The sequence below is a fragment of the Kwoniella botswanensis genome, chromosome 1 (genome assembly GCF_036426115.1).
Source record: "Kwoniella botswanensis chromosome 1, complete sequence".
Classification (NCBI taxonomy): Eukaryota; Fungi; Basidiomycota; class Tremellomycetes; order Tremellales; family Cryptococcaceae; genus Kwoniella; species Kwoniella botswanensis.
Window position 1 is genome coordinate 11,492,135 of NC_088599.1, and position 26,924 is coordinate 11,519,058.

The 26,924-nt window shown below is 44.3% G+C and overlaps 13 protein-coding genes and 1 non-coding gene across 14 annotated transcripts; 6 read left to right on the top strand and 8 right to left on the bottom strand.

Annotated features, from left to right (window-relative positions):
- Positions 1-534: 534 nt before the first annotated feature.
- On the top strand, positions 535-1,298 carry L199_004330 (uncharacterized protein; the record flags this gene model as incomplete). The annotated part of the gene is made up of 3 exons (XM_064890058.1): positions 535-755; positions 871-996; positions 1,082-1,298. 3 exons carry the CDS (start codon positions 535-537, stop codon positions 1,296-1,298), a joined length of 564 nt encoding a protein of 187 aa, XP_064746130.1.
- Positions 1,299-1,624: 326 nt separating this feature from the next.
- L199_004331 (cysteine synthase) lies at positions 1,625-3,331 on the bottom strand (the record flags this gene model as incomplete). The annotated part of the gene is made up of 5 exons (XM_064890059.1): positions 1,625-1,721; positions 2,018-2,249; positions 2,387-2,731; positions 2,822-3,125; positions 3,191-3,331. 5 exons carry the CDS (start codon positions 3,329-3,331, stop codon positions 1,625-1,627), a joined length of 1,119 nt encoding a protein of 372 aa, XP_064746131.1.
- Positions 3,332-3,736: 405 nt separating this feature from the next.
- Positions 3,737-8,515, top strand: L199_004332 (GTP-binding protein LepA; the record flags this gene model as incomplete). Its single annotated transcript, XM_064890060.1, has 17 exons — positions 3,737-4,008; positions 4,063-4,126; positions 4,180-4,414; positions 4,490-4,775; positions 4,842-5,012; positions 5,069-5,103; positions 5,159-5,235; positions 5,292-5,357; positions 5,416-5,437; positions 5,492-5,573; positions 5,633-5,700; positions 5,746-5,847; positions 5,900-5,926; positions 6,022-6,236; positions 6,297-6,396; positions 6,451-6,570; positions 6,630-8,515. The coding sequence occupies 17 exons, from the start codon at positions 3,737-3,739 to the stop codon at positions 8,513-8,515; spliced, it is 3,828 nt and encodes a 1,275-aa protein (XP_064746132.1).
- Positions 8,516-8,690: 175 nt separating this feature from the next.
- Positions 8,691-10,465, bottom strand: L199_004333 (uncharacterized protein; the record flags this gene model as incomplete). Its single annotated transcript, XM_064890061.1, has 7 exons — positions 8,691-8,763; positions 8,844-9,248; positions 9,353-9,457; positions 9,537-10,038; positions 10,115-10,260; positions 10,323-10,381; positions 10,445-10,465. 7 exons carry the CDS (start codon positions 10,463-10,465, stop codon positions 8,691-8,693), a joined length of 1,311 nt encoding a protein of 436 aa, XP_064746133.1.
- Positions 10,466-10,793: 328 nt separating this feature from the next.
- On the top strand, positions 10,794-12,004 carry L199_004334 (uncharacterized protein; the record flags this gene model as incomplete). Its single annotated transcript, XM_064890062.1, has 2 exons — positions 10,794-11,044; positions 11,143-12,004. 2 exons carry the CDS (start codon positions 10,794-10,796, stop codon positions 12,002-12,004), a joined length of 1,113 nt encoding a protein of 370 aa, XP_064746134.1.
- Positions 12,005-12,129: 125 nt separating this feature from the next.
- Positions 12,130-13,257, bottom strand: L199_004335 (uncharacterized protein; the record flags this gene model as incomplete). Its single annotated transcript, XM_064890063.1, has 3 exons — positions 12,130-12,241; positions 12,430-13,072; positions 13,146-13,257. The coding sequence occupies 3 exons, from the start codon at positions 13,255-13,257 to the stop codon at positions 12,130-12,132; spliced, it is 867 nt and encodes a 288-aa protein (XP_064746135.1).
- A 282-nt stretch (positions 13,258-13,539) lies between these two features.
- Positions 13,540-14,291, top strand: L199_004336 (uncharacterized protein; the record flags this gene model as incomplete). The annotated part of the gene is made up of 3 exons (XM_064890064.1): positions 13,540-13,691; positions 13,763-13,892; positions 13,968-14,291. The coding sequence occupies 3 exons, from the start codon at positions 13,540-13,542 to the stop codon at positions 14,289-14,291; spliced, it is 606 nt and encodes a 201-aa protein (XP_064746136.1).
- Positions 14,292-14,464: 173 nt separating this feature from the next.
- On the bottom strand, positions 14,465-17,081 carry L199_004337 (uncharacterized protein; the record flags this gene model as incomplete). Its single annotated transcript, XM_064890065.1, has 5 exons — positions 14,465-14,677; positions 14,770-15,781; positions 15,871-16,265; positions 16,375-16,700; positions 16,793-17,081. The coding sequence occupies 5 exons, from the start codon at positions 17,079-17,081 to the stop codon at positions 14,465-14,467; spliced, it is 2,235 nt and encodes a 744-aa protein (XP_064746137.1).
- Positions 17,082-17,509: 428 nt separating this feature from the next.
- Positions 17,510-18,277, top strand: L199_004338 (uncharacterized protein; the record flags this gene model as incomplete). The annotated part of the gene is made up of 6 exons (XM_064890066.1): positions 17,510-17,529; positions 17,593-17,692; positions 17,773-17,830; positions 17,920-17,953; positions 18,049-18,124; positions 18,206-18,277. 6 exons carry the CDS (start codon positions 17,510-17,512, stop codon positions 18,275-18,277), a joined length of 360 nt encoding a protein of 119 aa, XP_064746138.1.
- A 330-nt stretch (positions 18,278-18,607) lies between these two features.
- L199_004339 (uncharacterized protein) lies at positions 18,608-19,173 on the bottom strand (the record flags this gene model as incomplete). The annotated part of the gene is made up of 2 exons (XM_064890067.1): positions 18,608-18,790; positions 18,862-19,173. The coding sequence occupies 2 exons, from the start codon at positions 19,171-19,173 to the stop codon at positions 18,608-18,610; spliced, it is 495 nt and encodes a 164-aa protein (XP_064746139.1).
- Positions 19,174-19,832: 659 nt separating this feature from the next.
- On the bottom strand, positions 19,833-21,891 carry L199_004340 (uncharacterized protein; the record flags this gene model as incomplete). Its single annotated transcript, XM_064890068.1, has 2 exons — positions 19,833-19,997; positions 20,059-21,891. The coding sequence occupies 2 exons, from the start codon at positions 21,889-21,891 to the stop codon at positions 19,833-19,835; spliced, it is 1,998 nt and encodes a 665-aa protein (XP_064746140.1).
- A 355-nt stretch (positions 21,892-22,246) lies between these two features.
- L199_004341 lies at positions 22,247-22,363 on the bottom strand. The gene has a single exon (XR_010449961.1). It is a non-coding gene; the product is annotated as a 5S ribosomal RNA (ribosomal RNA).
- Positions 22,364-22,818: 455 nt separating this feature from the next.
- On the top strand, positions 22,819-23,780 carry L199_004342 (iron donor protein CyaY; the record flags this gene model as incomplete). The annotated part of the gene is made up of 3 exons (XM_064890069.1): positions 22,819-23,042; positions 23,203-23,326; positions 23,526-23,780. 3 exons carry the CDS (start codon positions 22,819-22,821, stop codon positions 23,778-23,780), a joined length of 603 nt encoding a protein of 200 aa, XP_064746141.1.
- A 557-nt stretch (positions 23,781-24,337) lies between these two features.
- Positions 24,338-26,822, bottom strand: L199_004343 (uncharacterized protein; the record flags this gene model as incomplete). Its single annotated transcript, XM_064890070.1, has 6 exons — positions 24,338-24,552; positions 24,628-24,700; positions 24,762-24,805; positions 24,878-24,899; positions 24,962-25,018; positions 25,089-26,822. The coding sequence occupies 6 exons, from the start codon at positions 26,820-26,822 to the stop codon at positions 24,338-24,340; spliced, it is 2,145 nt and encodes a 714-aa protein (XP_064746142.1).
- Between the last annotated feature and the right edge of the window lie 102 nt (positions 26,823-26,924).

Here is a 26,924-nt window from a genome sequence, read left to right on the forward strand (position 1 = left end):
CTCTAACTCACCTCATCCCGAGATGATGGAAGCAAGAATCAAGGTCAAGAAGGCTAGGCCGAAAGCTGTGCGAGACAAAGGATCAACCTTTCAATGATCGAGCCTTTTCAGCAAGTTGCAGTCGCGGTCACTGTCGCAAGGCGTATCGAGGAGATAGAAGAAAAGGGAGTAAAAGAAGCATTATCACCCCGTCATGTTCCTCGTAGTACGTTCCTTGCTCAGACAGGCAGAGGCGGATAAACATGCCTTCTTACCTCAGAACTTCTCGACTTCCATCCTTCTCCTTGTCTTCTCCGCGTCACAGCACAGTTGCCTGCAAGAGGAGTCAAAAATGACAATGGATCGGATGAAGCTTTGATAGGCCGTATTCACCAGTCTGATCCGTAAGTTATTGTATAAATAGGTCGATCTTTTTGTCAAATCAAGTTTCCGAATTTATCTTCACAGCATAAGTTCTTAGCAGACAATATCTCGCGGTGATCCAATTTAACGATATTCAACCATTAGCGACAGTCAAACCAAGGATCAGAGACGATGAGTACTCAAAACAATTCTGAGACATTCGAATTCAATTTGTCTTCTTCCAAACCTGATTTCACCGGTTCGAATCATGTCCGGACGACTAGGGTGAGAGATGATGTAGGATGGTTACCAGCTGAACCAATTCGATCTACCACTTATAAAGTTGACTTTACACCTTCGACCGCTGAGCTGAGGGATGATCCTGTTCGAATGAACTCTGAAAGGAATGACAAGTGAGTTGTTCAGACTGTATAGATCTTCACACATAATAGAACTGGAGTTGAAACCGTACACCGTATCAAACCAATTTGACAATTTGATTTGTGATTTCATGTGAACTTGGTTTAGGGAGTGGTTCCGAATTGGTCTCGCTCTTTCTCATAATGAAACAGTTGCTGGTTTAAGCGAAGAGGAAGAAATATATGCTACGAAGTATTTTGATTCATACGCATGTCTAATTCCTCAGAAAGATGTGTGAGTCCAATGTACGGTATACGATACATGTACTGTACACATCCTAGTTTATTGCAAAGCTGATAGAGGATGTTTTGATCTACAGGATGATTGCAACTCTTGATAAAACTTTTGAACCCCATAGATTCTCCAATACCATCCCCAGCAATGGACAAGGTACTTACACCCCAGGATCCTCTACAAAGATGGGGTTCAATGCAGTGGTACCGACGGGAAACCCAGACGAAGCGACGGAATCCAGATCGAGATACGCAACTATCACAAAACTCAATACAGCTACTGGACGTAAATTGAGAGGATAGTTCCCAGATAGTATCGTCGATCCTCGTTTCCATTTGTCACGGACCAAATGCGAGGGGAAGTACAGATCAACATTTCTTTTACTAAAGGATTGAAAGTCTTTTTCGTAGAGCCACAGTTGATTGATGCATGATGTAATGTGTCTCCACAGTAATTACATCCCGTATACGTATACTTGCTGTTCAATTAGGAAAATCACATTGCACTCAAAAGGCCGAGCTTACCTGTGTAAGTAGTTTCACAGTGTACAGTGTGATCCATTCGGAACTATGTACGAAAACGAACAATGTCATATATGCATGCAGATAATTGAGAGATCGTATCCCGTTTACGGAAGGACAATGTATTTTTGGAGGTGTTCTGGGATATGGGAATCGAGACCCTTGGATTCTAACCATACTCGAGAGAAAAGACGGGCTTGGTATCTGCATTGTGAAGGTAGATATATTAGCATATTTGTTCATTCGTGATGGCATTTCATTGATATCGCTCATTCCCAAATCACCCTTCGTCCCCAATTATTTCTTCACCCCGGACAATGCTCAGCTATACTTCCCTGAACCCAGCTTACACCACCAATGCCGCCTGTCGACAAGTATCCGCCCCGCTGTCACCTATGTCTTCTCCTATATCCTGCTCATTTTCCCCAGCTTTGACCTTGTCTCCGCCACGAGGAAAAGCTCGACATCCTTACAAACCTCACAGTAGAATTTGCACTCACCGATAAGCACCATCACAAAGCACAGTCACAACCGTACTTCCCTTTCCTTTCTTTTTGGCCAATTCTGTTGCAGCCCATACATTCAAAGCACTAGATGCACCGACATAGAGACCTTCCTCGTGAAGTAATCTGTATACCATGTTGATAGACGCTGAATCTGGGACGTGGATGGCACCGGATAAAAGGGAAAGATCAGGTTGGAGGTTGGAAGTCACTCGTCCTTGTCCGATACCTAGGGAGTACAGAGTAGGTCAATTAAGTGAAACAACATAGCAGAATTGGAGGGAAGATCGATCATCATGGGGGATCTTTCAGACTGCGAGATCGATCGCGTTGATCTTAAATGAAGATAGTTAAAACAAAACTCACCCTCAGTGATGGATCCATTACCGACTCTTTCCAATTTTCCATTCTCAACCAAATTGTAAAGCACACTTCCAGGAGGGTCCGCCAACCAAGCTTCCACTTTACCATTTGATTTCTCGGTCAAGTATCTAGCTACACCAGCAAGAGTACCACCTGTACCTGTCGAACAGATGAAGGCATCTAATTTCCCACCATTTGTCTGTTCCCATATCTCAGGTCCGGTAGTGAGGATATGAGCATTCCTATTGGCGGTATTGTCGAATTGGTTGGTCCATACGGCGTTATCTAATGATTCGGCATATCGTTTGGCTTGGTGGTTGTAATTTTGGGGATTGTCAAATGCGACGGCTAATTATCGGCCAAAAGGTATCAGCACACATCATCGTACTCAAATCACTAATTCCAAATGATGCAAGAACGGAGGATGTTGTGACTCACCAGGAACAGGTCTGACATCTGCACCTAACATTCTCAAAAGATCAATCTTCTCTTGACTTTGGGTATCTGGCATGTAAATCACACATTGATATCCTTTTGATCTACAGACATGTGCTAATCCTATACCTGTATTTCCCGCAGTTCCTTCCACGACGGTACCACCGGGTCTAATAAGTCCCTTTTCCTCCGCATCTTTGACAAGGTAAAGTGCCGCTCGGTCCTTGATCGATCCTCCAGGTGACATGAATTCGGCTTTTGCGAGGATGTTAGATCCTGTCTCTTCCGATAATCGATTAAGTCGGATCTGCATGTTTTATACGTCAGTCGGATGGTTGTTCACCAGATAGCTTGGATGTTCTGATGACTCACCAAAGGTGTGTTCCCTACAGCACCTACGAAACCCTCGACCTCTTTTCCATATCCAGTGACAGAGGTTGCATAGGTCCTTCGAGCCAATGGTCTCGCGACAGCGGTGGCTCGGAACATTCGAGCAGAAAGAGTGGCTACCATCGTACAAGTGAGCTTGCCGTTTGTATAAGAGCTGTACGATGCGATGAGGGATGTACCGAATGAGGCGGTGATGTGTTGTATACACAATATATGTAAACAAAGAGGTGGATTATCAATAGATGCAAGATACAAAGATAGATTATTTTGGGAGAACCAGCGTCACTCACCGGTTTTCAATCACGTCAGCCAGGCACACACTCATTTATCTGGAATACTCACCAGGTCACGTGATATTGTTCAAAGGAGATGAATTGGATCTCCGCATTGCTATTCGAGATTTCCTACACGAAATCACTGTTGCTCATGATATGTTGGTATATCATCAATGCACCGCACCAAGGGTGGTAGATGAAACCAAGCTACCTCACGGAATTGGTGCTTGTCACATTCACCAACGTATCCGGCATGACCTCAGTGCTTCGTGCAAGTCGGCCATGTGCCGCTTGCCTTCGCAGACTCAGGACATCTCAATTGGCATTGCAGTCGACTAGCACCTTGTCAAACCCAGCTCGACCGTCAGCTAACACCACCAGATTGAGAGCACCAACGAAGGCTACCTCGACTCGAATGCAAAGGCGATACATCTCGTACAGCATACGTTCAGAAGCAAGAGCAATAGACAACACATCGAAGAAGAGATCATTGGAGATGGGCGAATTCCCTCCGGAACGTATACGGTAAGCTGGCGAAACATCCAATCCTAGCGTCCAATTAGCTTACAAGATATACAGGAATCTCTCAATCATCGCTCACATAGATCATGGAAAGTCTACTTTGGCAGATCGTCTGCTACAGGTAAGCTGCCTTTCCCAACCGGGTGTTCTGTCAGCTTACCTTCTGATATATAGATGACTGGAACAGTACCGCCTTCCTCGAATCCTCAGTTTCTCGATAAACTAAAAGTGGAGAGAGAAAGGGGTATAACAGTGAAAGCCCAGACGGTATCGATTATACATCAACATACAGATGGTCGGAAGTACCTGATTAACCTAATCGATACCCCTGGACATGTTGATTTCAGTTATGAGGTTTCGAGAAGTTTGGGAGCTTGTGAAGGTGGTCTATTGCTTGTCGATTGTTCACGTGTGTTCTCATTATCTCATTATCACTTTTCCAAGTATAGGGGATGGAGCTAAAGGTTGTGTTTTATTATCGTAGAGGGCATTCAAGCCCAGACGTTATCGGTATTTCATCATGCCTTAGAAGCCAACCTCAAATTGCTACCTGTAATTAACAAAGTTGACCTGCCGCATGCTTTGCCGGAGGAGACCAGCGAAGAAATCGAAACGTCCCTTGGACTACCGCTCAAAGATCACATGCGTATAAGTGCCAAATCCGGACTGGGTGTCGAAAACGTGTTGAATAATATAATCGATAATTTGCCTTCACCTAAGAAGTGGATAGAAGATGATGGGAAATTACGAGGATTGATATTTGATACTTTGTAAGTTTACCTTGACCTATTTCATATAGAAAGCGAGACTTATCTGATTGTTGTGTATATTGATAGTTACGATCAGTTTCGCGGAGTCGTCTCGCTAGTTCGTATATTCTCGGGTACACTGAAGAAAGGAGATAAAGTTAGATTTCTCCAAGCTGGAAAGAGGTATGAGATACTGGAGGTGGGTGTCAATAATCCGGAAGAAGTAGTGGTGGATCAGCTGAAAGATGGACAAGTAGGGTGAGTTGTTCCTTCGGTAATATGGGAACGTCAACTCATTATTATACGACGTGTAGATACATTGTCTGCAACATGAAGAACTCTGAAGAAGGTGAGTTAAATTCGTCATTTCGTCGGCGAAGGTCATAGCTTATTACGATTCGTAGCGTTCATTGGAGATACGATATGCTTGGCAGATAAACCGGTTGAACCCCTTCCTGGCTTCAAGCCTATGAAAGCTATGGTCAGTCTCCTAAAATCGTGTCAGATTTGGACCACGACTGATTTACGTTATATCAGGTTTACGCCGGTGTATTCCCGATGGACAGCTCAGATTTCCCGAAGCTCGAAGAATCGATAGAACGAGTGAGCTATATTAACCAATGCCTTCGTAACTCAGCTCACAATTCGTAATATGTGACAGCTTACTCTTAACGATCGGAGTGGTAAGCTGTTTTATCTATATTATGGGAGAAACGCCAAATCTGAATATTCCTTAGTCTCGGTACAACGAGAATCGTCCGCTGCTCTGAGTCAGGGCTTTCGATTGGGTTTTCTTGGTACGCTTCACATGGACGTCTTGTAAGTCTATGTCTTCCGAATGACCGCATTTGTCCCGTGAAGCTCAGCTCGCTCTGTAGCAAGCAACGACTGGAAGATGAATACTCCTCAGAAGTGATCGTAACAGCACCTACTGTACCATACAAAGGTGAGCTCAGATGCAGTACATATGAGTGTAGCTGATTTCCATCAGTGGTCTACCTGAATGGTACCGAGGAATTTGTTTCGAATCCAGTGGACTTCCCTGAAGTAACAGATTCGAAGTTGCGAGTCAGGCATATCGAAGAACCGATGAGTAAGTCTTTTCTGGGAACCTGTATACCAACATTAAACTGACTTCCTGCTAGTCAATGCCACAATTTTCGTACCAAATGGTGAGTCTCTGTTTGGAAATACCCCATTCCATCCCCATTTCCATTTAATATTACTCCATTGTGGCTTATCAGTCGGAGCTGACATACTCATATAGAATACATTGGCGAGATGATGGATTTATGTTCACGATATCGAGGTGTACAACAAGAATATCGTATCTTGGAAAACTCTGATCGAGCGATATTGAGATATTCATTACCTCTAGCGGAGATTGTGACGGATTTCTTCTCAGAGTTGAAGAGCTCAAGTTCGGGATTCGCAAGTTTCGATTATGAAGAAGCAGGATATCAGCAGTCTAACTTGGTCAAAGTGAGCTACGATATGTGCTAATAGCCCCATGGGCGAAACTGATTATGATTGTCATTTTAGCTCAATATTCTTATCAATGGAAAACCTGTCGATGCTCTAGCTATGATCGTACATAAGTTCGCTGCTCAGAATGTCGGTAAAGCCTGGGTGAAGAAACTCAGTAAGTGTCTAATCGCCTACATTGACTAGCCCTTGTGCTAATGTCATTATACAGAGGAGGTAGTACCCCGTCAGCAGTTCGAGCTTTCTTTGCAAGCTGCTGTCGGCGCAAAAGTCATAGCGAGAGAAAATGTCTCTGCATTCCGAAAGGACGTTACCGCGGGATTGTATGGAGGTGAGTCAGCTGAATCTTGCTTTTTCAGCCTACGGAAGCTGATGATCATACGGGAACAGGACACTACGATCGAAAGTTGAAACACTTGAACAAGCAGAAAGAAGGTAAAAAGCGACTTAAGAAATTAGCAGGAAACATCGAGATACCTCAAACCGCGTTCTTCCAAGTTCTTTCTTCCCGACCCAGATCTTTCCATTCTTCAGCTCGATCCCCTTCTTTGGCACTGAACTCGCATACCCCTAAAATCCCCATACCTCCTGGCTTATCACCCAATAGCCTTTTAACAACGTCATTCTCATCTTCGTCTCCCTCATGGCATAGCACCAATGATCCGATCACCCAAAATCTCCCCCAACCTGGTCTGAAATCACCCACCATACCTGCTCAATCCACGTCTGCACCACCTCCCATTGGTCGATCTCCTATTTCACCCCCGGAAAGATCGTCCAAACTATCTTTGATCGGTCGAATGACCTCTTCTCCTCCACCTCCCGAAGCGACCTCCTCCAAGCTATCCGAGGCATTCCGGGAAGTATACACTTCATCACCTGATTCGCACGTGTTCACCCCTGGAGAGATTCATGAGATCATCTCTGCTCTTCTTGCTCTACAACAAAGGGAAGGTGGAGATCGTAAATTGTATGCGGAACAACTACAACCGTTATTCAGGGAATTAGAGGATATGGTAGGAGATAAATCGAAAGCTCTGAGAGGGATGGAACTTACAGTTCTATCTCAAACGTCACGAATAGAACGAAAAGTGAAAACCCAAGATATTCTCAACGCTGAAAAGTCTTTTCGATCTTTATTCCCTACATCACCTAATCAGAATGATATCAAGGGAACGAGGAGCTATCAGAAAGGAATCAATCATATAATGTATCTATGCGCTCTGGTGGGCCATCAAAGTAGATTTGAAGATTGGTGGATGAGACTAACTCGGAATGGTTTAGTTCCGGATAGTCATAGTAATTTGACTAGGTGTATTCTAGCCGAGAAGATAGGTAAATCAGCGGATATACCAAAAATCTTAGATGGCGCTTTCAATCAAGCGGATCTAGAGATGAGTGAAGAAGATAAGGGCGTATTGGTCAATTTTGCTATACATGCTTTTGCGAGAGGTCCACATCCACGAGGGACTGACGAGTCTGACGTGGATGTGAATGAGGATAGGTTTTTGCAGAGTGCTATCGAAGGATACTCGAAGATTGTCGAGTTGGATCAAGGGGAGTATCAAAACTTACTAGGCACGACTACCAACAGAACTTTTAAACAAGATGGACAAGTAGTAATACCTATACCGAAACATTGCAAGCCGACCAAAGAATTATTCGGTCCATTCTTATCTGCTCTAGTCAACAAAGGAAATTTGATAGGAAGTTTAACAGTTTTCAAACACATATTCGAGAATAGTTTTAAACCAGATATCAAAGATTACATCACTTTGTTCAAGGGATTCGCAACTTATGGTCAATCTGACCTGATCAGAGGAGGTGGAGAGGCATATCGGGTATTTGGGATCAATCGATATGGGTCAAATGACTATGGTAGGAATGTTGAAAGAGAGAGTTTCAAAGATATTTGGGAAAAAGGTTTATCACCATTTACACATCAAGAGAAATCATTCACTGCTAAACCACCTGAAACCCACGGTAGTGATGGGATAAAATGGGATTTAGAGAATTTGCAAGAAATATATTTATCTTTCTTATCCCTTAGCCCCTCAGGCATGGGAAACAAGACCAAAGGAATAAATAAGAAACAACTTTGGATTATACTGAAAGCGTTTACAAAAACCAGTGGAGGAGATTTACAGATTATTGAGAAAGTATGGAAAGATCTGGAGAATAAGTTTGGGGAAGGGAATGAAGAAGGTTGGATTAGTTGGAGGACGGATAATAGGTTGATATGGGCCAAAAGAACCTTGTTTGGTGAAGAACATTAAAATATCAGGAATTCATTTTCGAGGTTGGAAAACATACCACGCATTGTCATATACCTGCATCATATTGTCATTGTCATCATGCATCATGGATTGTACGGATTGTCTATCCAAGATCACATTTTCCTTTCAAATCTAGTCCAGACTGTAGGATCAGCTTTTGTAGAAGTATCGACAATCACAACTCTACATCCTCCTCGTCGTACGCTTCTCTGATCAATCGATAGATATACGATGGAGAGTGATCACCTCTACAAATGTAAATAGAAAGCATTAGCAAGTCAACGTCTTAATTCCTGACCCGTATTTGAGTTGGGGGCTTTTCACTTACTCATTAGTCACGAACAGCTGGACCAACTCGGGTCTTATATAATCAAAATACGGGTCGACCACTTCCGTCGACTCTTTACCTCCCCCACCCCCGTTGCCCGTCGTTCCAATGACACTTCCCGGACCCTGGAAATCTACAGCCGCATAATCATGATACAGGTTCCACGCTGGGGCGAACTTGAATTGACCAGTGGTAATGACGACAGGTTTCGAGTGAGTCTTAGCTGCCAATGCACAGGCCAATGAACCAGACAAGGCGAAAAGACCTCCGTTGGCTAGGACTGAATGGGCACCGAGGATTACTTTTGTTACTCGTGGAAGGATCGCGTGAATGGACGAGTCAGGGATGAGGATGGTGGGGATACCGTGTGATGAGAGGGAGTGAGCGAGGGAGTGGCCGAGGTAGCTGAAAGGCAAATATCAAGGTCAATTTAGCATTCAGTCGTATGAAATCCGGTCAGGCAATGGTGGACGTCTTGACGACGATTCTAAGATACAATGATTACTCACGATGGTGCAGATTCAGCCACTACCACGGTGAACTTCCGGTCTCTATAGCCCTGTTTCAAAAATGCTTCTACCGTCTTTGAATGACCCATAGTAAGGATGATCTCGCTAGGAGATAAAAGCAAGGCAAGGCAAGTCAGCTAATTGATCTACTTTCCTACTCGATCAAGTGAAGTCCACAACTCACGAAGAATGTATATGTTCCCTCGCCCCCTTCGCCACATCCTCATGAGTAGTTTCCAGCTCACCCACGACCTCATCTATAGCCTGGATCAAAACCGGTTTGAGCTTAGCAGAATGTCTCATAAACTCATCTGAATCTATCCTATTTATACCTGGAGTTTCAGGTACATTATTATGTCTCGTGAACAGCGAATTGGTACTTTGTGATAATTGCATATCTACCAAACTTCCTGATCTCTCCAATTGAGCTCTTGAATGACGCATCGCAACAAAATTGGATAAACTCGTTTGACGAGATAATTGAGATGTAGAAGGGAAGAATTGGAAATCGGTCGCAGTGGATAGATAATGATTGGATGGTGCACTTAGACCAGGTGTGGTAGGTCCTAAGAAAGGAGTCTCGGGTGCTGAAGGAGGTGCAGAGATGATGTGGGCTGCGGCAGCTGCTCGGTACTCTTCTCGGATCAGTCGAAGGATACGTCGGATAATATTCGTAGCGGCCAACTCTAAAATGTACAACATTCTAATCGTTAGCTATCGATTCAAGTGAACCGTGAATAAGCCAGCTAAGATGATTCTTACCTTTGGGATTAGCGTCTATTAATTTCTTTCCTATAGACTTTATCAATCCAAGTAATTCATCGATCGTTGAATATCGCGCACTTCGAACGACATTTTGGATCAAGGCCGCTGTAGCTAAAGCCACGTTGAGGGAACCGACGATTTGCCTATACACGCCCAAGTCAGCTTGAGCATCCCTATGAACACAACGAAGGACAATTGAGCTGACCTTCGTCGAAGAGATGTACATAGTGCCTCTGTCAGACGAGCATTTGGATCATTTGATTTCTGCGTTGTAAAAGGGGCGAATCAGCTGTCAATACTGGAAGGAGTTATTGTGAGGTAGCTTACCAGAGTAGCTGAAGCTGCCATCTTGTTCCTTCCCTTGCCTTGCTGATTTCCAGACGTTTTTCACTGTTGAAGATGCAACGAGGGTAGGTAGTAGACGAGGAGAATGTTGAAGTTGTCTAAGTGTCGTTTTGATCAACTGAAGGTTACCTCTTTGACTCGAGAAGTACTAGTCACGTGACATCAATCATCGGTAGCAGGTGTAAAGTGAAATTGAAGATTCGGTATTGTATCTTTGACCATCCTCATAACATTGCTTACATATACATACATATTCCTTGACACTACACTGGAGACCAGCAGCAACTCTCCAAGCTAGGCTAGGACCTTGCTCCGAATCCACTCAATGACCATGTCCGGCCCATCACAATCCTCGGCGACTCGCATCGTCCAATCCCTCCTATCTTCCCATCCGCACCTGTCTACGCAACAGATGTATCAAGCTGCCACCGAAGGATTGCGTCCGGTATTGCGACCAGCTCATGTGGTAGATAATCAAGGTAGGATCAGGATGAAGAGAGTCAGTAATATGAGAGAAGGAAGGAGACCCTGGGTTCCTATGCCTACGGCTCCCTTTCCTGATCATCCATTTAAGAGTGTCAAGTGGGTTTGGAAGTTATCCCTTCAACGCTCATCAGTACCATAGTGTACATTGAAACTCAATAGTAATGAATGCTTACCAATCTGCTATAAACATGTAGCTTCCTGAAACGTACCATTCTCGCCTCGCTCGAATCCCAAGGTTTAATCCACAAGGCCCGTATCGAGCGACCGATAGAAACAGAGGAAGAACGACAAGAAGCCATAGCCAATGCAATGCGACTGACAAGGAAAGACGAACGTACAGCTATGAGATTGAGGGAACCTGTTCCACCTCCTAGAATACCCAAGACAACAGTCACGGAATACGCATGGAAGATGGGTCCTTCACCTCAGCGCGCAGCTTCTCTATCAGTGGTCGATCCTGACGAAATTGGATTTGAGAAAAATAATAGGAAGAAAGACAAATCTCCGCATCAATTGGAAGAGGGTGAGGAAGAACTGCTAGAAGATGAGGAATTGGAATTGAGGAGGTTAAACGAGTTGGATGAGAAGGATGATGAAAATTTGGCTATGAGAATGCAACGTGCTTGGGAAAGGAATCGAGGTGAACCCCTACCATTGGGTACTGCTCTTGCTCAGGAGCAGCCTGTAGATGAAATTCAACTAAGATGGGATCAAGCTGTACGTTTAGAAGAGAAGTTTATGGAGTCTCAGATACTGGAACAGCAGCAGATCGCAGAGCGTCAACAGGCCCGACGAGCCGCATTCAAATTAGAAAGAGAAAGGAAGAAACAGGAGAGATTGGAAGATCAATTGGCTGGTAGGACGGATGCGATCAGAGCTGAGAAAAAGAGGATAGAAGCCCTAGAGGCGATTGAGAGTTATGCTAGACAGACTGGTGAAGATGTTAGTGGATGGTATGCTGAATTGGGGATTAATGAAGGTGAAGAATTGCCAGTTAATGAGGATAGGAAGAAAAGGAGAGGCGGTGGTGGTTTCGGGTTGAGGAGAGATGCGTAGAGAGGGGAAGAAGAGTGGATACAGTTCAGTTGTAAACATTAGTCTGACGTCTTCATGTCTTATATATCATTCATATAATTTACATTGATACATCAACATAAACGATCTTCATGTCCCACTTATGACTATGCACCATTCGTATTCGCGATCTTAGGCTTGTGACCCTTCGCTTCTCTCCTTTTCTTCAACATTTCCATTCGAGCTTTCAGCGACGCTACGCGAGAATCCGCATCTTCCCTGTGAGTGTATAAGAGCAGGTTAGCTATATGCAAAAGGACCAAGATAATATTCAAGTCACGTCTCTTCCTCTACTACACGTTGGCAGCTTATATCCTTATGGACCCTCATGGACCCTCATGGTCCCTTGCGGTCCCAAAGACAATCATCCCTTTCTAATTTTTTTACGAACAAGACATGAAACTCACTGCGCTCTTTCCTCCTCTTCCAACCTCCTAACAATCTCCTCCCTTTCTTCCCTCTCCAACCTCTCTTTCCTTTCCTGTTCACTCTCTTCAGGTTCCGCTTCTTCCTGTACAGCATCTTTCTGATCATCCTGCGTCGTCGGTGCAATGCGAACCGGAGCAGCTTCATAAGATGTTTGAGAAGGTATGATCTCCTTGTACGTCTTTCTCTTCCCATTTATTTGCTTTGTCTGACTTTGCGCTGTAATTGGCGCAGCCGATGAAGGAGTATCATCATTCAGTGAAGATAAAAAATCATCCAATTCCGTATCTCCCGTCGGCTGAAGTGATTGTTGAGGTCCGGGAGAAGGTGATCTCGATATAGGTTTGGGTTGGTTGGAAGAAGAGAAGAATCCAGCTGGTAGTCCTCCCACTCCCGATCCAGTTTCATCGTCATCTTCATCTTCTTCAGTATGGGTGGCTTGTATTTTTGCTCTCTTTGACGATTCGCCTGCTTGTCCCTGTCCCTGTCCATCGATATCCGTAGATTGCGATAAAGGTCTTTTACTCTTTGTTTTTGCTTTCAGAGCTTTTTCCTGTTCGGCTTTCTCACGTGCGACCGATTGACGATGTTGTTTAGTCATTAAATGGGCATCCCATTGTTTCACTGCACCACCCAGAACATAGTTAGCAAGTGAACTCAGATTCGCTGTATAACTAGGACGACTGAGGTAACTCACCTGGAACAGCACATATCGAGCATCTCAATACACCTGCATTGTTATACGCTGCGTAAGGATGGGTGATCCGAGATTCGGCTTTTTTAGCTCGTAAGAGTGATTTAGCGTCCATTTTTATGCTCTCCGCTCTGAGATTTCTTCTTGACTGTTCTGTGGATGACTGATGGTACACTTTTGGATATAAGGGTAGGATAGATAGATGGTACAGAGATTGGATGAGTTTGGTTCAACAAGTTGAACTGGTGTATGATGGAGTTGAGATTGATCCCGTCCTCCACTTTGACCGTCCACCTCTGCACCTCTCACCCCTCAGTGTTTCTTTACTTCTTCCTCTTCTTCTTGTTTCAGTCACTTGCACTTGAATGTCGAGTGCTGAAGGGAGCAGAGAGAAGAAATGATAAGGACCATCATCCATCACATCTTCTTTCTCTTGTGCCTCCTCGGAATAGTAAGAGCAGATACGGAAATAATCAACTTCTCACTACCCCTTCCTCCTCTTTCTTCGACTTCAACTCCAATTCTCTCTACAACTTCGGATCTCCTCGAGTAAGTGTCACTTTGACTCTGCCATACAAACCGTCAAGTGACTAATAATTTCTATTGTTGTGATATCATAGATTGACACCTTCTCAACCTACCCTTCTCAATCTTACAGATTCCTCTCCCAATCAGTCGTTCATACTTAATTTCCAAGGGTTGGAACAAGATTATCAGAAATGGACAATCAGAATCTCATGGCCTGGATCTGTAAGTAGACTTTTTACTTTCATTAGTCTGAAGATTGTGGATATCTACTGACGGTACTGACGGTGAGATGAACAGTCACCCACCAAGATCAAAATTATACCTCCCGACGAATCATTGCAATTTTCGATAATCGGTTTATCCCTATCTCCAAGGATGTATCATCCACTCTTATCCCATGATCGCTCATACAAAACCACAGATCAATTCCATACACCAATATCAATCACACTTGAACCTCTGATACTTGGAGTTATACCACGTACAGCTTTACCAACCATATATACCATCATATTAGCTCTTGTGATAGCAGGATGGAACATACCTCGTATGTTGAGGTTGATCGAGGATATAATCAATAAATTCAATGACCAATCTCAAGCTCATCTCAAACGGAGTTGATCTATCTATACCAATTACCAGTCATCATTTACCTTTTTCTAATTATACGATGTAATGTACATTTTGAACGTAGATGCATTTGATGTCTTATTTGTGTAATACAGAAGTATCATTATCATACAAAATACCCCTACTACCATACTTACTAAAGATCGTCATCCTCCACTTGCACTTTACAGTACAACGGCTTCTTCGACACCTTCTAATTCTTCCACTTCCTCAGGTGTCAAAACACTATCATCCCTAGTAAGAGGAACATGTGATATACCATTTGATATTTTACGTTGATCATTATTGCTGTTATTGTTATTGTTATTGATCAATGATCGGATATTTTGTCTGTGAGCGATGATCGGCCAGAAATCTTCTTCGTCTGTGATAGTGAACTATACACGCAATGGTCAGAACATGGTAGCCGTCAGACATGTCAGAACACACAAGTATGACATTGATAAAGTCTCGTGTATAATGCACTCACCTCGGATTTCCATTCGAGTCTACCAGGTAAAGCCACACCAAAAGGAGTTACATTATCTCTATTGCCATTCACATTGTCAAACCTCTTATTCGATATCGACCCTGATCTTCCCCTTGACACATTTAGGGCGCCAACTCCGAGACCTTGAGGATCACCAGCCTCTTTTTGTAGACCACGACCAAACCCGGACTCTCGCCTGGAAGCAGCTTCAATCAAGCATGGTACCCGAATAGGGTAAGAGGATGGCCTTTGAGCGGGAGTTGTAATCGCTGATTTCGCTGGAACATTATTTGCATTGCGAACAGAGGTCGATACGGCTGGTGTAGAAGTAGTAAGGGAGGACACGATGGTAGAGTTGGTCTTGGAAGTAGTAGCGGTTGTAGTCGTAAAAGAAGGTCTCGGAGCGAGTGGTCTGACAGTTATCGATGGCTGATTCTGATTCTGAGGAGGTGGTGGTGGTTTGAAAAACGATTTGATACTTTGTTGTGTATGATTAATGGCTTTGAAATTGGGTTTGGACGGCAGCGATGTTTGAGTAGTTGTGTCCGTCGCCATTATAGCTGCAGACGTTGTAGCCTTGCGAGTCTTTGAAGTACTGGGTATGATTACTTCAGAGGGGGAATACGGTTCCTCTTCCTCGCTTTCACTATCACCATCACTACTATCAATTATCATCGCATCGCTAGGTGAAGATCCATCAATGTCACCTCTATTTTTACCGTAGGTGTTGATCACCCTTGTAGACCTTCTTTCCCCCTTTGAGGGAGTTTTCTCGTCTCCAGCTGGATGATCCGCAGTAGTAGTGGTAGTGGATGTTGAGGCAATGGTCGATCTGCGCTTACGTTTGTTTGTTGACGAGACAGTCGATGGTGGATCTCGAAGAGCGGCTACTCTGGCAGGCAAGACGACGGGAGGGGGCGTCAGGGAAGGTGAGAGTGAAGGAGAGGCTCGAGATGGGGTTGAAAGTCTTGATGAGGGTTGATGGGGTGTATTAGCTGAGGAATGTTTTGGTCTTTCATCACAAACATCATGATTCATCAGCACAACTTGCACCACCACAATATCTTAGACAATGGTATTGAGAGATGCTTTTAAGCTCACTTTCTAGGTTCTGGAGGTAACAGTTCCTGAAACCTCTTCATCAACTGTTCACCTTCCCTTATCAACAAATCCTTCAGCCATTCTTCTCCATTATCTCTTATTTTCGCTTTAGCTCTACTAATCCCATCTTCTTTTTTGGTCTCCCCATTTGTATCAAGCTCTTCACCTGCTTTCGACGTGGTAGGTTGATCCTGATTGGTAAACCTCTGCAAGATCGTGTTAACGATTAAAATCCAATTCAACCTGGGTATATTCTTCAAAAGGTCTAATCTTGATTTCATCTTGTACCTCTCAAATTGCAATTTCTCTTTCTCCCTTATACGTTGTCTCCTTTCGAATACTTCGTATTTCCTATGTAAGGACAGGTAATATGAATCGGATGTATCTTCTTCGACCTGTTCATATAATGATCACTCGATCCAATCAGCGACCTAACGATATCAACAAATAACAAGGAGTGATATCTTTAGGAAGTTAAGAGCATGATCATGAATATGAACCTACCTCATCACCTATTCCACCCCTTCTTAATCTCTTAACTGGACTGACCGGCCCCTTCCCCTTCCCACCGCGCCCAAAAACAAGTTCTTCCCTCGCTTCTTCCTTATCATCCTCGCCAGCTTTTACCATCACCCAATCAGGAACTTCGATCTTCTCTTCTTTACCTAATCGACCTTCTCCTTCTTCGGCTTTTCGCCGACTCGGAGTGAGCGTTATAGTCGGTACAGCCACGTCCTGTTGGGTTTTCGTCGTTGGTGGAGAGACAAAAGAGAGGGGTAGGGAAGTAAGGTGGATTGGAAGTTGTTTCGGTGGTGTTGTAGATGGTTCACCTATGGATTTCACTATATCAGCATACAAATTCCTACTCCTCACTCTCACAGTTCACCGTGGACCTGCTAGGAAAGGACGAGATAACACCCACCCCATCTCTCGAACCAATCAATGATCATCTCCTCAACCTCCCTCATACCTTCCCCACCACCTGCTGATCTCCTTATCCTAGCTGGTAACACCCTTCTTTCCGGTACTTTCTCTTTCTCCTTGCCCTTTCCCTTAACATCGTTACCTACTGACGAAGGCCCAGCTTCATTTTCATTCTCCGTATCGGTTCCACTGTCTTGAGCTTCTCGAATTGATCTGGTTCGACTGTTGATCGGAGTAGGTAATGAACGTCGAGGTCGAGTAGATGCGGGTGGCTTGGTAGGTGACATCCTATCCTCTAGACCATAGTCGGTAGTGACAATTGCTCGGTCGCTGGATTGCCTAGAGGAGAAAGGAAAGGTGCAAGTGATCGTATTGGGTGAATTAGATAGATTTGGTCACGTCAGATCGCGTGATATGTCGGATCGAGCTGGACGAGTGGAGTGAGATAGGAGAAGCAAGAAGGTGTAACAGGGAGGAATGAATCAATGGTAATGTTGTATATCGAACGACAAGTGGAATCGAGATTAGTTGTTGAAATGCGAAAACAAGTCAAACCGATTTATCATCATATTTCATTCCATACTTTATACATCATACAATATCCATAGTATCGACTGCATTCAATATCATACCAACCAATAGATATCCCAACATATATCCTACATACTGAAGAACCGTACTCCCTCCATATTGTGTCTGAATCGATTGAGTCAACATGCCATTATTAGCTAATCCGTGAGCCTACTTTACCTAACACGGTTCAAGTCAACTCTAATCGGTTGGACATAACAACCCCAGCTTCCCGCACGTATTCAACTCGCTCAATGCCCGTGATGCTCCTCCCGTATCCTATCTGGTCTTCTACTCGGATATAGTGAATGGTCAGATGTGGTGTCCTGTGAGCCTACCCGTAGCTTGATTACATCATCATCTTCCATCACACACTGACGATAGGTTGGATTGAAATGGGATGGGTAGGACTGTAGAGACGTCGAATCAACAGTCAAACAAGCTTTCGATGCACCTGATAAACCCAGTACGTCGAGGCTCTCCTGCTGCGTTCTGATTTAGTAGGTCAAGGGAAATACGAAGAAAGCTAATTTGGATGCTCATGGTCGTGAGTAGAAGCTATCATATACTGGGTAGGTAGCATATCAGAGTAAGCCTCCCTCGTTTCTTCCCTCATCAAATGGCAATTGTGAAGCTGCATCTGACCTTGGTGTGTTGCTGACATTATCATCCATTATCGTATAGATGGAGGGCACCTAAAAATAAAGCCAGGGTAGATTGGAACGTGAACAGTGTACCTACCATACTGAAAATCGAAAATGTAAGTTGTGTTTGCGAGGATGGATGACATTGATTTTTGAGGCTAATCAATGCTGTCGTGTTGTTGTGCTATGTTCGGTAGGGAAAAGAAACCGGCAGATTGGTCGAACAGGAGATCCTAGATAAGAAGATATTCGAAGCGTTCCTAAAATAATCCTCAATATGGGAGAACGTTGGATCATTTATTTTGGTATTGTATATCGATACATCTAGAGAATTACCTATCTATGAATGAGCTATTTTATATCTATGTACAAAGGGAATATATATATATATATATCTATATGGGATATACAGATGAAGCTGAGTAACAAGTACAGTAAAGGAATCTAACGGTCGTGTGTGATACATTGATGCAGCTCTTCTAAACTCCTTCCATCCGTCCTTCCATCTTGAATCTTGGTCCATCGAACCCTGACCAGCTTCTATCTAACATATATTATGATCGATCGGACACTAGATCCATCTCACGGTACCCAGGATCTCACACAAGAGTCACACTAAACCTCTTAGGCGAGCTCCCAGGACTTGAATCCCTCGAGCTTGAACTGACACTTGAGGTCGATGATAGAGAAGGAACTGAAGATGATCTACGAAGATGGGTTTTCTTGTGTTCATTTGTAGGATATATATCAGATACCAATCGTCCTCTCGATGATCCATTAGACTAATTCATCATCAAGCCATTGTCATTAGTTGATCATTCATCGTCTTCTCATCTAGATGAGTTGGACTCACCTCGTCAGATGGCAAATGCAATCCTAATCCCAAATCACATTTCCTCCTAATCCATCTATCATCCTTCTCCAAATCCAAATCTTTCCCCCTCGTCCGCCTCTTTTCAGCTTCTTCTCGGAGCATCCTGTTCTCCGATCTTCTCCTATCTTCCTCTTCTTCTTTCTGCCGAATCTTCCTCCTCCTCTTCTCCCGCTCAGCTTTTAGATAAGCAACATGCTCTGCCTGTTCCTGCTCGTCCGGCGAGAGTGGTTCAGTGGAAGGTAAGGCAGCGAGAGCAAATGCGAATACCAGTGAAGCTAGGATGATGGGCATAATGTGGTGCAATGGCGTTTCAATTTTTCCCGCCAGGTCAGATTTAGGAGAAGGTGATTTCAGTGGAGTTATGTACAGGGTGGTGGGTCTGGTTGCGATTGTCTCTCCGTGCTCTTCTAAATGTTATTGTTGCACAGTAATGTCTTTCATCGGATGTGCGTTGAGTGTAGTCTTAAGAGAAAGTGAAGAGGTAGTATGTAAGTAGTATATGATGATCAACACATCCCATAGATGTTCCAAACAATCGACATCAAACGCTAACATCGAAACTCGACTTCATTTCGCACCATCTATTCGGCTCATGCTGAAAAGTCGTCGCACCATAAGAATGGTTCATTCTTCGCACTAGCTTACTTTAGCATGATGAAAATGATAAATTTCCAGTCTAATCTTTATGAAAGGCCCAAATTGAACCCTGTACATTACGGTATTACCCCAATTAATAATCTAGGGTACTAATCGAGGGAAAACACTCTAAATACCGCCGGAATCATCTTTTTCTCTTCTTCGAGTGAGATGGCTGAATAGATAATGTTCACTCAAAGTTATAAGCTAACCGCATGCATCCTGGTTCATCATCACTGCACAAGATTATCGATAGATGTGGCTATATCCATGATATACTGCTACATACTGCACCTAAACCCGATCCATCTGGCTCAGCTCGTACCGAGTCCTTTAACATATCGCATAATCTTCTCAAGGTTCATCGTGCTTAATATCGCTTCATCGGATCGAGTACCACTGCCCTCTGTATCTCTCTCAGCTGACTTGCTGATCTGTGAATCAAGAAGACGGATGATCTCGGCTGAGATGTTGGCGGTCTTGTTGTGTTTCAGAGATCAGTTACTGTCCAATTTCGATGGAGTGGAATGAATAGCTCACTTTCAAGAAAGCTTCTGAAACTTGCTCCTTCTTCTCTGTCTTTGTTATCTCGCCCTCCACGACTGATCCTGAATCAGTCTTTCCTATTCGATTGTCTTCTTCCTCCACTCTCCCTTTTTTGATTTCCTCTTCCTCCTGCATCCGCACGGCATCATGTCCACGACCCTGCTCCTCATCATCCGATACACCCTCTACCTGCCACTCCGCAGTTACAACACCTCCATCAATCTCATTCTCATTCTCCCTCGCCACTTCCTCACTTGGTATTTCTCGCTGTTGACCGGTCCCGCCGGCACCCAGCTCCTGAGCCAATCCACCAACAACACTTCTCAACCTCTCAATCTCATCCCTCAACCCGCTAATCTCATCTCTTACATTCGGAATTACCACATTCCCTCTTAACAATTCCGCATTCGACCTCAAGGGCGGAGTAGGAAGGGACGAAAAATCTGTTGATGAACTGGCACTGACAAAACTTCGATCGTTGGTGGCAGGTGTCGAAAATACATCATGCCCATTTCTTAACGATACGCTTCTACCAACTGTTGGAGAGTCAATCATCGCTCTTGGGGGGGATCTGATTTGCCCGTCCGGCTGTGAAATGGTATCTTCTCTTGGGAATAACGGTGATCCAATTCTCTCTACAACATCTTCCATTGCCATCTGTTCCCCTCCTTCTCCTTCCACTTCTCCTTCCCCTTGCGATTCTTGGAAGGATCCAGATTCCGCTTCTTGTTGGTATTCGTGTCGAAGATATGTTGCTTCACCTATCTGACTTTGGAGTTGACCAGGATTAGCCCCGAAGAAATCAGGAAACAAACTTGATAATTGATTTCTAACGTATTCCATCCAAATTTCATCTTGGTCCTGGGATAAACCAACTTCGTATCTTATTCTAGCTTCATCCTCAGCCGATATTTGTTCAGCTAGCTCTTCTTCCTCAATAGCCCCAGCAAGTAACCCATCACCAATCACACCCTCATCTTCATAACCGAAGCGATCCTCATCTTCAGCTCCGTGTTGGACTTGACTTTCTCGAGACATACGTTGGGATTGAGGTTGAGGCTGGGCGAAAGCATGTTGCATCGTACCTGATATTTCCCTCGTTCCTCCCCGTTGCTGTTGATGAACATGGACTGAAGATACTCTGGCTCTGTTCTCCACCTTGGGTAAGTCAGAAGTGGAACTTGACCTTGGAGGAGTAAGAGCGATCTGTTGGTCGGTAAGGTTGGATATTGCTCGAGGATGATTGAGGGAGGATATCCATCCTTTAGGTCGTCGATTACCTCTGGGGTACCGAGCGATGGATGCTGTCCCGCGAGAAACGGCAGGAGCAGTGGGACTGGCTTCGATAGCAGGTGATAAAATTGATGGATCATCTATAATTTTGCTGTCTTCTACGGTGGGAGTCGAGACAAGTGTTGAAGATGAGATATAATCTTGTTTATCATTCGAAATAAGTGGTGTAGAAACATTCCCTTCCTCGTTAGCCACAAGTGACTTTTCCGTACGAGGGCTCCCTTGCTCGTCTATGATCGAAACCTCTCCGGGGGGAGCAAATGACCCATCAGCATGATCTTCTTCATCCGCATTCACATTATCCCCCGGAGCAACCTTCTCTCGGCCATTCCATACTTTCGACGATTCACCTTTCTTGTCCTTCTCAACCTCGTCCATGAGTTTTACAGCTATGACCTCTCGTGTCAAAACTTGGACTGGTTCCTGTTCCAGAGGAGAAGAAGGTGGATCACCAGTCTTCGTGTCGCCTTTGAAGTCGTTTGAGGATAAATTGGGCAAGGTAGAGGGGATGGCGATTGAGGAGGGTTGGGACATAATGATCTTTTGCTTCAGTACAATAGATTAGACAAAGTCAGAGTATGGAGGGTAAATGAGAATGGCAAGTGAAATGACCTTTGCCGCATTCAGTGAAGCTTGCTGACTGATAGCTCTGTGCTCGTCACCTGCAAGGATTACAAGGATGTCCCTGCTCAGACTCGATAAACAATAGACACGGTGGTCAATGCGTACGTACACACACACATCCTTACATTTTGCATACACGCAAAAACAACTACGTGCATCTTTCTGTTCAATTCCATTACATCCACTGACCACTCATAATCATTCACCTCCCTCTCATACCTGCATGATACATAGATTTACGTACCCCTCCGTCACGCCAAAAAAAAACTACAGCACCCGGGATTCCCAAGTGGTCCCCCACCTTGGTACTGACCGAGCGATAGGTAGCTTAAAGCTTCCCAGAGCGGACGGGATGGGGCGTTTTATACCTTCTATGGCCGTAGATGGTAGTTTGCAATTTGATTTGCTTATGTAGAGTGGTCGCGAGGATCATATATCTGACCGATGGCGATGTCGCATGAGAAGGGTTCTGCGTCTCCAGATAAATTGAAGTGATTGCGAGATGATTTGCGATCTTCATAGGTTAGGATATTCCCTTGATCACTTCCTATCGATCATCATGACCAGAGCTATGTATCCACTGTCTCCATGCCGCGACTTCCTTTATATTCCAACGTATATGTCATTGGAATATCCCAACATTTTATATTTGATTCGTTGCCACATATAAGGCACGGCAAGAGAGCAAAAGTCAAAAGTTGACGACCGATGAGGTGCTCCGGTAACTTATCAACTCGACATCGTCCAACTTACATATCCTTTACATCTCATTCGATGCCTCATCATCAAACATCGTATAACATATAGCATATGGCTCCAGGCCTATTGTACAGCATCATGGCTTCCTCGTCACGATCCATCCTATCTAAAGGCTTTCGATCGATCTCTCATTCGCAGAGTATACTACGTTCCTCAGCTCCTGTACCACGTATCTCCTCTCAAGGTCAGCGACATGGTCAACACCCAGCGTCCCCCTTGCGCATACCGTCATTATCCCCCAAACGACAGCTGAGAGCATTTACGAGTAGCTCCAGGTATCAGACGGAACAAGGAGAGAAACCGTGAGTTTCAGTTTCTTACTTTCCACTCACTCCATCCATTCATTGTCTTCAAATAAGATACAAAACATAGTATATATCTACAATCCATATATTGATATCGATAGCCTATTTTTACGCTATTTATGGATCATGCTGATCATGTTCTTATTTATGGTTCCAGCGCATCAACATTATCTCCAGAAGAGTACGAGCAAGTCTCTGAACGGGATATGGACATCTTACATGAGAATTTGGAGATTTACGTTGAACAGTTCGGAGAAAATGATTGGGAGGTTGAATATAGTGTGAGCAATTCGTATCTCCTGGTATCCACATCAAGCATCTTGATACAGGTGATAATGAGATTGAAGTTGAGCTTGAGCTCGAAATCGACGCTGACCCAATGAATTCTCTTCTTCGTTTTGCTCACACCATGATCCGATCTACTATAATATACAACATACACCCCATCTCTCCTCCCATCAATCATTCACCCATACATAGTCCGGCGTAATGACTCTCTCCCTCCCACCTCACGGTACATACGTGATCAACAAGCAACCCCCCAATTTACAAATATGGATGTCATCCCCTTTATCCGGTCCATCGCGATTCGACTACATAACCTCCAAAGGGTGGGTTCACCATCGAGACGAGAAGATCGTATTTAGGGATCTGTTAGAACAGGAGTTGAGGGAGCTGTTGAGGAGACAGGGGAAGGAAGGTGAGGCGGAGGAATGGGAAGGTACGGGATTATAAGATGCACGCTATGAGGTATATGGTATAGGGGGTATTTATGATGTATGACACGAGCAGGTCAAGTTCCATTCTACCTCGCTCGAAGTTGGTTCAAGGACATATAACATGCGATATTGACAATAATCTCGAATCAATAAAACAAGTATAAAGGATAAGATGGCCGTATGATCGAATCGGAATCGTAATTCATCGATTTGGGTCTTTTTCTAACGTAGCTGAATGTAAAGATAGAATATTGAAGCACTGATCAATGCAAAATTCAAGATTTGCATATTACAAGAAAAGATCAAATGCCCATTGGTTCCCATATCATACCATCCAAAGGTTTTCGTGATATACAACATATTGTACAAAAACTCAAGAAGAAGAGTATCCCACATACCGTATCTGACTACTGGTGATTGCCTTATCCTTCTACATACATATGCCGAAAGTCTTGATTGATCGAAATATCCTTCAATCTTATTTACAGCATGTTCATGATGATGCTTTTCCAATTATATTGATTTCCATATCTCCTCGTTCATGCTGATTCTCCTGACCTCTCAAAGTGTGAGTTACTTATGATAAGATTGATTTGGTTGGGTTGTAACACTCATCGGATGATAATTGTTGTCATCGATATGAGCATTGTATAACCGAATATCGCATCGATCAAGGAAAGAACTCGAGGTGGAGTTCGTATGCGGATGATAATGTGGATGAGAGTGAGGAAGAGATTGCGGATTAGGAACAGGTTCAACCCTGTTGTTGTTCGGTCTCCGTACTCTTTCTATAAGAGTCTCAAGAAGCTTGATCTCATCAGCTCAGTCATATCGCACTACCGAAATTCCAAGGTTCTACTCACCCTCTCGGGGTGGGGCGATAGCCTTACAAGCCGGGACTTTCTCGATATGCTGATCGAGTTTATCTTTCCGGCTCTACAATAACGAGTTATTATCAGCTTGATCCCACTCTTTCAGGTTTGCAGGTTAGACTTACAAAGCCCTTATCACATCCCGGACAGACGAACGGAGTTTCACCAGCTATTCATGAACACTTCATCAGCTTCACAGCTTGTACATTACGATCTTCGTTGTGGATTCTAGTTGACTCACTATGTTTTGATCTCTGGTGACGCTACAATACCACTTATCAGCCAAACAATCGCATTCTTTTACCTCGACATGAAAATAACTCACCTCGAGATCATTCCTCCTGGTGAACGGTTCATCGCAATCCGGGCACATGAACCTCCTCTATACGAACAACGCACAAATGTAGAGATCGTCAGCTCTACCCTTTCACCGGAGGAAGGGGTCAGCTCACCATCCCAACACTACTCGCGAGCTTCTGCTCAATCCTCCATCTCCTCGAAGTGCCCATCCCCAACGTAGATCCACCCGTCGAAGGTCTCTTGGCCGTACCAGCCTTGGACCTTGGTCTACCCCTCTGTCGTACTGCATCCGACTCCGTTCGAGGCCGGGAAGAGCCAGATCCAGATCCAGAAGGGTCAAAGGGTTGTCGAGTCAGTAAGTCCCTCTTGGAAAGTACTGCTCTTGACGGGGTAGGTTGAGGTTGGGATGGTGATAGAGCGTTGATCGATAGAGGTTCGGTTATCGCCATTAGGTGAGTCGAGGAGGGCATGGTCAGGTTGGTGATGGAGGAGTCGGGAGGATTCGACATTGCGAAAGCGAAAGTATCTTGACTCTGAGTTTGTACCTGTGGAAGACAGGTATCGCACTGTGATACTGATACTTTCGCAAACATCGATCGGGGTTCGGAAGGGGTTATCACGGTGGAAGTGGAAGATGTATTGTGGGCAAAGTTAGGATGGGTGGGTGAGAAGTATTCGGGTGTTACGACAGGTAACATCCTTGGTCTACCTTCTTCACCCATATCGCTCGAAGGTAATGGTCTTTGTTCGGGTGGTACCCAGCCGTTTATTCTCGGTGGAATTGGTAATCTCCTCTTCGGTTTAGCCACTTTGGCGGTTAACATCTCGAGAGAAGGTCTGACTACGAAAGTCGGAGATGATGGTACAGGAGTAGGTAGAGAAAATGAAGTGGTGAGTGGGATTGGTGTAGGCGGCTTGTGAGATGGGGATGTGGGTGTAGATGAGAAATATCGATATTGCTGTTTGTCAGGTGGGTAGAGTTGAGGTCGATACCCATGGTTGATAGGTGAAGTATAGGATAGCCATGAGGGTTTGGAGATGAATGCCTGTCGAGGAGTAGTAGGCTGAGTCGGTGACGTGGTGGATACTTGATAAGATGATGTTTCCGTTCCCCATGTTGGTATACTCGGAGCTATACACGAGCACGAGGAAGATGAAGGGTAAGTACTGGTATTGATGGTTTCGAATGATTTCTTTTCATTCGCCACGTTCACAACGCTCGGACCAGTTTCGGCGCTGTGCCACATCCCACCACCACTCTGATTCTCCAAATTCATACCCTGCATCTTACCTTCCAAAGCTATGGGCATAGGCCAAGTATACCCTCTCTCCATCATTTGACCTTCTTTGGAGATTGTCAGCGGTTGTGCACCGGATGGTGGGAATGTATCAACTCCTATGTCCGTTATAGGTTGAGATGGATAATTCGCCACTCCTACTTGGGGCAGATACTGGGTTGGCGAGGACGATGGTACAGTGTTGGATTTTGTGTCTTGAGCAATGGGATATGACTGATAGTATTCTGAGGGAACAGAGAATGAGGCTGAGATAGGTGACGAAGAAGTATATTGAGAATAGTCGAAAGAACCCGGAGGTGATTGAGGTTGTGTGGTTTGTTGATATTCAAATGTCGAAGAAGTGGGGTTATAGGGGTATTGCACCTGATAAGGATAAGGGTAAGGGTAAGAATCTTGATAATGGATATTCAGGTCTATCGTGCTTGTAGGTATGTGAGATCCATTGTCGTTTCCGGTTCCAGGATGATGATATGATTGCGAGTCGTTTTCGTTTTTTGATTGTTGGGCGGAAGAAAACGAGAGAGGGTCATAAGATGAAGAGGAAGCAGGAGGCAAGTAAAACTGTTGGTAAAAAGTCGGATCGGACATGATGTTATGTTTTATCCCTATGACCACTATCGATCAGTTAATAGATCCTTGGAAGGACGATGGGCGATGTTAGAAGGGAAACTCGTGTTTCCAGGGCGTGTT